General features: G+C 43.8%; 1 protein-coding gene across 1 annotated transcript; it reads left to right on the plus strand.

Annotated features, from left to right (window-relative positions):
• Positions 1-1,957: 1,957 nt before the first annotated feature.
• On the plus strand, positions 1,958-6,597 carry LOC148060249 (mitochondrial amidoxime-reducing component 1-like). Its single transcript, XM_087780398.1, has 7 exons — positions 1,958-2,181; positions 4,361-4,531; positions 4,587-4,761; positions 4,817-4,960; positions 5,015-5,076; positions 6,314-6,385; positions 6,468-6,597. The coding sequence occupies exons 1-7, from the start codon at positions 1,958-1,960 to the stop codon at positions 6,595-6,597; spliced, it is 978 nt and encodes a 325-aa protein (XP_087636524.1).
• The last annotated feature ends 3,040 nt before the right edge of the window (positions 6,598-9,637 follow it).

Genomic DNA, 9,637 nt, shown 5'->3' on the forward strand with positions numbered 1-9,637 from the left:
CGTCTAAAGTCTAAATTTGGTCTGAAATAAATAAGAAAATTGTACTTTTTGAGAAATAAAATGAGTAAAAATACATTTTAAACGTTTTCTTAACATATATTTACTCTTCATTTTTTAACTGTTTGGTTTTTTTTTTCTATCTATCCATCTATTTATCTGACGATCTCTCTCTCTAATCTTTTATTAGTAAATAGGAGTTTGAACAGAATGTACTTGGTCTCTTTTTTTATTTTAGAGGCTAATTTAGTCTGAAATAAATGAGAAAAATGTAGTTTCACACATTATCTAATTTCTTTATGAAGAAACTTTTTTGGCTTTTTCTCTTGAAAAAAATTTATATATTTTCATCAGAAAACGTCTCCAGTTCCCTCGACAGGTTTATTTGACTTTCTGATAAACAGGACGATGATCTGCCGCCGACAGACAAATCCGTAATTACGGCGTCAATTTACTCGGCGTCACCCGAGTGAAGCTGGAACTATTTGAAGAGGTTTGGAGAGAAGCTGTCAATCATCACTCCTCGCGTTTGTCTTAGTACTTACGAAATCGACTTTCATGAACAAGACGATCATCGTCATTTTGTCCTTCAAAACTAAAAGACAATAAAATGTGGACGATGACTGAGGACGAGAGGATACAGTGACTCCAGCTGCTTTTAAAGCTGATGTTTGGACATATTTTGGTTTGAAAACAAATGAAAGCAGTTACGACTGAGGACGAGAGGATACAGTGACTCCAGCAGCTTTTAAAGCTGATGTTTGGACATATTTTGGTTTGAAAACAAATGAAAGCATTTACAACTGAGGACGAGAGGATACAGTGAGTCCAGCCGCTTTTAAAGCTGATGTTTGGACATATTTTGGTTTGAAAACAAATGAAAGCAGTTACAACTGAGGACGAGAGGATACATTGAGTCCAGCAGCTTTTAAGGATAATGTTTGGATATATTTTGGTTTAAAAAGAAATGACAGCAGTTACAACTGAGGACGAGAGGATACAGTGACTCAAGTAGCTTTTAAAGATAATGTTTGGATATATTTTGGTTTAAAAACAAGTGAAAGCAGTTACAACTGAGGACGAGAGGATACAGTGTCTCAAGTAGCTTTTAAAGATAATGTTTGGATATATTTTGCTTTAAAAACAAGTGAAAGCAGTTACAACTGAGAACGAGAGGATACAGTGACTCCACCAGCTTTTAAAGCTGATGTTTGGACATATTTTGGTATGATAGACTATCACAACACCAGAGTCAAGTACTGGACAATACTACAAATATATACTTGTTACTACAGTAACACAACACCATAGTCAAGTACTCCACAATACTACACATATATACTTGTTACTACACTATCACAACACCAGAGTCAAGTACTCCACAATACTACTTGTTCATACAGTATCACTATATATGTGTAGTTGTCTTGTATCATTTAAACCGGTTCCCACTCGCTCAAAAACACACAAATTAAAATATCAAGAGCTCATGACAATAGTTTGTTTTGTTCAGAAGCCGGATTCATCAGATACTCTCTTTGTTTGCGAGGACGTAGCTACGGTTGGTCTTATTTCCGCTCACGGTCTCAATAACTAATTGTTCAGACTCTTACCTAGAAAACAATGACTTGAACTTTCAATGCAAAATGATTCAAAAGCTAATAATATCACTAAAATACGGCAAAACATAATAATTGATGATTAAAACAGGGAGATGACGGACATAGTCAAGAAAACTTAATTAAAAAATTTCGATAAACTATTGTTTTCTTCGCCACCACAAGTCTTCCTCAACTCACTTCAGGGGTTTTCATCTGTGTCGTCGGTTCCCTGTGTTTGTTCTGGTGTTTAAATAAATCTCTGGATGAGGATCAAAAACCAGGGGTGGGGCTTTTCATAAACCACCAACTTCATAAACAGCAGCACAGGAGACGTAAAAACACACCCGGAGCTGCTCGCCATGTGCATAGACAAGAGAGTGGTGGTCGTGGCCGGAGCCGGCGTCGCTCTCCTGGGCCTCGGCCTCGGCCTCGGATTCAAGTACTGGCCCCGGACCGAGATGCTGTATCCCGTCGGCATCGTGTCCGCGCTGCACATCCACCCACTCAAGTCTGGGAAACCCGTGTCTGTGATGGTGGCGCAGTGTCTGAACACTGGACTGAAGACTGGAGAGCTCGGGGACCGGTGAGAACGTTTTCTTACTTCCGGTGGTGACTGTGATTTGGCCAAAGTTCAAAAAGCTGCAGTTTATTGAGTGTCCACTGGAGGGTGACACTCGTTACAAGTCTATTAATGATCAACTCTCCTGACATGTAGTAAATGTTCTTTCTCTCCAAGATGCAGTAAGTTCCTCATCATGACCTTGTTTTACACGTATTACTTTATAAAGTTGCGCTGAAATCTGGACGAATGAGAGGTTACGAGAGTCCATTATGACGTAATAATGGATTCACGCCTCCTCCAGCTAGCTGTAGTCACGCTTTGTTTATACAACGAGTCCCTTGGAGGTGGAGACTTCCTAGGTTGATAACGCGAGTTGACAAACCTCCATGCTTGACTAATCAATTCAATTCAGTTCAATTTTATTTAAAGTGTCTTATCATAACAAAGTTATCTCAAGACACTTTACAGTTGAAGTAAGACTATAGTCGATTAAGGAAAAACAGATCCCAGCGATTCAACAATGAGCAAAACACTGTGCAGTGAGCTATGGCGAGGAAAAACTTCCTTTTAGAAGGCAGAAACCTCGAGTGGAACCTGACTCATTGTTGACGGTCTCCTGCTGTGACCGGCTGGGAGGAAGGATGGGGGGGTAGACAGATGGATAAAGAGAAGAGTGAGGGAGGATACAGTGAGAGAAAAGAGGAGAGTATGGGAGAGCCCATGGAGGTGCTGGAGAGAACTCAGGACGTTAATTATAGGCTTTATCGAAAAGTAAGGTTTTAAGATTGTTTTAAAACATAGTGAGGGTGTCTGCCCTCCGGACTGAAGCCGGTAGTTGGTTCCACAGCAGAGGGGTTTGAAAACTGAAGGCCCTGGCTCCAAATCTACATTTAGAGAATTGTGGTTGACTAATAGATCCGAGTTTAAGGATCGTAAGGTCCTAGAGGGTTGATCAATTTGGATTAGATCTTTAATGTATGTTGGTGCTAGACCATGTAAGGCTTTATAGGTTAAGAGAAGGATTTTAAATTATATTCTAAATTCTACAGGAAGCCAATGTAAAGAAGTCAACACACGGGAAATGTGTTCGCGCCTCTTAGTCTTAGTAAGGACATGAGCTGCAGAGTTCTGAATGAGCTGAAGAGTTCTGAGAGACTTTTTAGAACAACCTGACAGAAGAGAGTTACAATAGTCCAGCCTGGAGGTTACAAAAGCATGGATGAGTTTCTCAATAGCATCCAAAGGAAGGAAGTGCCTGATTTTTGAAATGTTACGAAGGTGGAAGTAGGCAGTCCGTGAGATTTGTTTTATGTGTGAGTTAAATGATAAGTCCTCGTCAAAGCAGACACCCAGATTCTTTCCAGTGGTGCTAGTAGCAGGAGCAAGTCCATTATGTAAAGCTAGATCATTAGTTAATGATTGTTTGAAATGTTGCGGACCAACTAGTAAAACCTCATTTTTTTTCCGAGTTCGGTAGGAGGAAGTTTTGGTCATCCAGGACGTGATATCTGTAATACAGGACTGTAGTTGTGTAGCTGTTGATATGTGTAATACAGGACTGTACTTGTGTTAGCTGATTTCTTTCATCTGGCTTCATTGACAAGTAGAGTTGGGTGTCATCAGCATAAAAGTGAAAGTTTAAAGAGTGTCTTCTGATCAAGTCCCCTAGTGGGAGCATATAGATTGTGAATAGGATTGGACCAAGAACAGAACCTTGTGGGACACCATAGCTGACCTTAGTGTGTGTTGATGAGAGGTGGTTGACATGTACATAGTATGTTCTATCCGACAGGTAAGATTTAAACCAGTTTAGAGCAGTTCCACGTATGTCTATATGGTTTTCTAGCCTCTTATCAGTTTTTGCATAATAAGGGGCGTGGTCATCTTGACTGTCAGCTGTTAGCTTATATTAGCAGTTGTAGCCGTGAGCTAAAGGGGGCGGGGTTTACTCCCCCAATCAACTCCGCCTTTTGATCGGAAGACCGCATTTCCAAGATGGCCGCCGATTAGCCTTCGCACCGTATTAGTTTAGTTTCATGTGAATTTAATTAATAGGGACTAAAAGGGGATTTTCCCTGTTAAAAGTCAGAATTGTTAGAAAGGAAAATCACCTACCTCACCTTAAATGTGAAAGATGGCCGACAGAGGACATCAACAGTTTCAGTTGAATTCAAGAGACTTGAATTGTCGACGGTTGCAGACACTGGCTGGTGGTGACCGAGCACGGCCACATGGTGACCAGCAGACAGCAGCCGCGCCTCGTGTTGGTCTCCTTGAATTGCGACGGCGAAAACGCCGTCCTGAACGGACCAAACATGGACGAGTTGAGGTTTCCGATCCACCAGCCGGACAACGGCGTCGTCGACTGCAGGTGATTATTGTATGATTTGGTTGCGTCGGAGTTCAACTCCGCCTCCTGACCGCAGGGTGTTCGGCGATGACATCCAAGGCCGGGACTGCGGTGACAAAGTGACTCGCTGGATGACCGACTTCCTGGCGGACGGGAAGACGTTCCGCATGGTGCACTTTGAGCCGGAGATGGAGCTACGGAAGCCGTGGGCCGACAACATCCCGTATCGGGCCGTCTTCCCCAAGAGCGAGGTAACGCCGGCGCCGTCAACCAGCCATTACAGTCGAGTCAAATATTGTCTCCTAGAGGGTCGTGTATCCGGACATCGGAGCCGTGATGCTTCTGTCGGAAGCGTCCGTGGACGATCTCAGCAGCAAGTTGGACGACAAGGTCACGGTGGAGCGCTTTCGCCCCAACATTGTCGTGACGGGTTGTGTCGCCTTCGATGAGGTTTGATTTCTCCGATATTAACACCACATCCCTTCATAACCAAATTCCATTTAGGATTCTTGGACGGAGATCCAGATCGGGAACGTGCGACTGCGGCGTGTGATGTCATGCGGAAGGTAAAAGTCTTTTGAAGAGTTCGCCATGAAAAAACTAGGACGTAGGAAATGCTCGCGTATCTACTTTTAAATACCGTGTCAAAATAAAAAGTGAAAAACCCAGTGTGAGACGCTGAGCGGTGTGCGAAAATGTAGTGCACAATGAGCACTCAGTTGGTGCACTTTGTTAGATTACAATTATTATACACTATACATATACGCCATACTTAAATTAATGCTAAAAGATAATCAAAATATAAAGTATAAATTACTCGCTTGATCTAAGAGCTAAAACGTTTGACTACACATTCACAATCAACATTCCACTCCAGACTGATTAACACTGGTTTCGAGGCAAGCTTGGATCAGAATTAGAGAAACGACACCGGTGATTTAAAACATCTGTTCATCTGCAAATCACACCTTAAATCATAGATCAAAGAACGAAGCAAGACACACCCGGGAAAGGGGGGCTAAAAGACGGAAACCCCCACCCCAGAACATTTGAATGATTAGATTACAAGAAAACAAATCAGGATGTCTCTCTACGGGGGATCGCGACACATGTAACTTGAAAGAACCATTTGGCCGGAAAGGGACGACCTCCCGGACCAGAAATTTGCCTTAAATATAGCGATGTTTCTACAGATTGGGACCTTTTCTGCCCTTTTATTGACCTGCACAGTCGCCGGGAGAAAGTGTAGGCGATCGATCGTAAAGCTTGTATTTTGTTTGACTTGAAGCGGCGAATAAACGCCCCGTGACACAATCTGATTGTCCATCTTTCTCCATGAAGCGAAGTATAAGAATCGCGACGGGAAGTGACGTCGTGTTGGAGCAACGGAACAGACTCGGTGTTTTAATCGTTTTAACTTAAACGACCAGATGATTGAGTGTGAATCAATGGACACTTGCATGATGGACACATTCCACCCTTAACGACCGCCATCTTAGTGACGTAGACGACGCTAAACAGAAGCTACGTCACTGACGACGAATCTTCGAAGCAGATACTGACGTAAATGTCTCGAGGAAACACTCATTTTACCACAAAACAACAATAATAACACAATGAAACACAACTTAATGACTTGTTTTTAAACGTTCAACTCGGAGTAGCTTCCGTGGCTCCAACACGACGTTACAATCAGTAGTAGAAGAAGAAGCTGTCGAGTCATATCATGTAAGTTTGTAGCAGTAGAGTTTGATTTGAGACAGTACTACCCTGTCGAAAATTTGAACGTTTGATTTGTGACAGATGCATTTCCTCGACGGTGGACCCAGAGACCGGGGTCATAAGCAAGAAAGAACCTCTGGAGACGATGAAAAGGTAAAAATCTTTGTGAACGTTTAAAGAACCAGAAGAATTTACAAACAAAGTTAAACTCATATAAAAATGGACCCGATTCCAGTTACCGTCTGTGCAAGAACCCGTCCGAGGAGCACATCTACCATAAGGCGCCGTTGTTCGGACAGATCCACTCGGTCAGGACGGAAGGAACCATGCACGTCGGAGACATCGTGTTCAAGGTCATGCCCTGAGATGTTTCAATGTATCAATCGATCACATCATTAACTGATGAATAAAGTACAAGAAATCAGATACTTTCTTAATGACTTCAATAAATCCTGTGAACACGTACTTACGTTGGTCTGTTGTTTGACCTGGTGTGTCAAGAACCTGCTGCACAAACGGTTTATCTTTGGGATCCACCTGGACGTGAATCTCCAACCCGTCATCGAGGAACTCCGATTTCCTCCCAAGAGATTTACTGACGACTCTGGCCGAGAGACGATTATTCATTGTTCAATTATATCAATATAGACGTGAGAACTTATCAACAATTAATATTAAGTCTAAAAAGGAGATAAAATTGTTACCTAAAAGTAGATTTTTTTGTAGTGTCTCTAGTTAATAAAAAAAATATTTTTCAATCATCTCTGGTGTGAAACATGCAATTTTTGGTTATAAGCAATACATGAAAATGGAATCTTAACTTCCTTTTATTTTCCTGCATTTTTGTTCTTTTAAAAAGAAGAAAAAAAAACACTCAGGTTTGGGCATCAATAAAATATGGATATTTTTGTGGTGAATACTTTAATTAAAAAATAAATAAAACCATTTATTCAACATAAAGCAACTTTAAAAAAAAAGATACAACAATAAACTATTGAAAAAGTATGTTTTTATTCGATGGAAGCGGAAATTACTGGCGGGTTTTTGGTTTAATATGACTTTTTATATCATGAACACAGTTTTTTAATTTTAGTCTAAACTGTGCTGATATTTAAGCAACTCACTTTTATTTTTAATGTAACTTCGGTCTTCGTAATATTCAGTAAAAATAAAGAAGCAGTTTTTATAAAGAGAGAAAATGATTGAGCAGGAGAAAACTATTTAAAGTTCACTTACTCATCGACTTCTTTTTCTTCTGCTGCTTCTTCTTCTCACGTTGTTGAAGTGCTGCCCCCTTGTGTCGCGTTTTCGGGGAGAAGAACTTCGACATGATTTATTTTAACTTTATCTTTCTTGATACTATTCTTGTTGTTTACAACATTCTTGTTCTTTCTCGGTTTCAACTTCTTTTCCTCGTCCTCCCGGCCGGGCTCCTCGTGGTCTCGCTGGATCTTGTTGCTGGTCCTGGTGGTCGGTTTTCTCGTAGGAGGTCTCATGGGTTTGTGCTTGGGTCACTGAAACAACATCCCGACACTATTGGACACTTCGCTATTGGTTTATCTTGAGGCCCCGCCTCGTCTCTGAGAAAGCTTAATGAACTTGCCACCCAGCTGGGTGAAGTCCACTACCTATAAAGGCAGGAAAACCTGCCGCACTTCCTCCAACTGAAAACTCAGCGAGAAAGGCGGCTGTTGGGCAACGAGGTTAGAGGGCATCGCACCAATTCGTAGAACCTGAGATTATGATGATAACTCAGGGGCGGGGCCCCGCCGGCCCAGGATCCAAATCCATTGAGGCCGCTGGCCTCGGGGGTATGGAATCGCTCAAAAACCGTATGAGCTACTGATCCTGTCGCCATGTCGAGGAGATAGGCTCTAGCGAAGGCTGAGGTGGACGCCCAAGAGGCTCCCAAGAAAACACCCCGCGAAAGAGCCACTGAAGCTGCCACACCACGGGTGAAATGTGCCCCTAATTAGCTAGGATCAGATCTGGATAATGGCTGATCTCACCCAATGAGAGACCTCTGAGGGAAGACCGGCTCACCAGGCCAACATCTACCATGGCAAAAGAATAAGGCATCAGAGCGGCCGAATGAGGCCAGGAGCCGCAAAACAAAACCCGCACAGGACAACAGGTGAAGACGATCTTGACCCGGGTTCAAGTGGGGCGAAGCCTGTAGGCCCCAGTAAGAAACGCACCACCAGAGGGTAGGTCACACCGAAGCACCCAACGTGCCTTTTTGCTATGGCTGATGCGAACAGTCAGTGTCGCCATAGTCCGTCTGTTATCCAGCAATGCTGCAGGAAAAACAGGACAGCAGAGACCAATCAGGAGCTGTGGTCCAGGGACCTGTCTGCACACCAGTGAAAGAACAACCTCAGACTCCCCTGCTTCACTCCCAGAACCAAGGGGAGGAGTCGCTGCTGCTGCGGAGAGGCAAACAGTAGCCGGCCAGCCAACTTAAGTGGGACAAAAGTGTCCATGCCTAGTGGGGGGCAATCAGAGTCCCTGAGGGAGAACCAAAGAAGACATTTGAAGTTCTCCTTTTTGGGGTAGAGGTCCGCCACCGTGTGACCGAACCAAGACCACATCTTGGCAGCCACGACTCGGACAGACCCCATTCGTCCTGGACAGCCCCCCTCAACAGTCTGTCTGCTACTACATTCAGCGCACCCGGCACATGCTGAGCTCTGAGAGAGAGCAGGTGACAGTCTGCCCACAGCCAAAACTTCTTTGCCACACTCAGAATGGACTGATACCTGCTGAGCGACATCACTTCCGACGTCTGTGTCCAAGAGGTCCGGCTCCTCATGGGAAAATTCCCACACCGGACCTCCGGGGATATTCCTGAAATCTCAGGAAAAATATGGACAAACTCACCACAGATGTCAATGTTTCAGCCGAGCAGATCCCGGAATCTCCTCCAGGAGAGCATATGCACGCATCATCCTGAGGAGGGCAGCTTCTGTGGTTCTCCTCTACCTCATCTGCAGTACACTGTAGAAGTGAGCCCGTCGAGTGCACTGCAGGAGGGCCATGTTGTCTGCAAGAGATACTTACCTGGATCGCTCTTGCATACCTCATGGCCAACTCCATGCAGCAAGCCAGTCGTCCTCCTCGTCACAGTCTGTTCATGATCAAGGGATGACTCAGCTCAACTCATCAGGGCCCAACAACCTTTTTCTTCTCATCACGTTGGAACGTGAGCTTGTCGAGTGTACCGCACAGGACTGCCATGTTGTTTGTTTTTCTTAAACAACATTGCATTAACCTGTCTTGATCATAATCATGATCGCTGAGGCGGCGTGGGTCGACAAGCCTCGAACGCTTCCTGTCACTGTCAAGAGCCGTGGGAAGCGCTCGGCAGGCCACACAATCAGTCATCATGTGATTCGGGCCTAGGCA

Source organism: Callionymus lyra, chromosome 18 (genome assembly GCF_982586985.1).
Source record: "Callionymus lyra chromosome 18, fCalLyr1.hap1.1, whole genome shotgun sequence".
Lineage (NCBI taxonomy): Eukaryota > Metazoa > Chordata > Actinopteri > Syngnathiformes > Callionymidae > Callionymus > Callionymus lyra.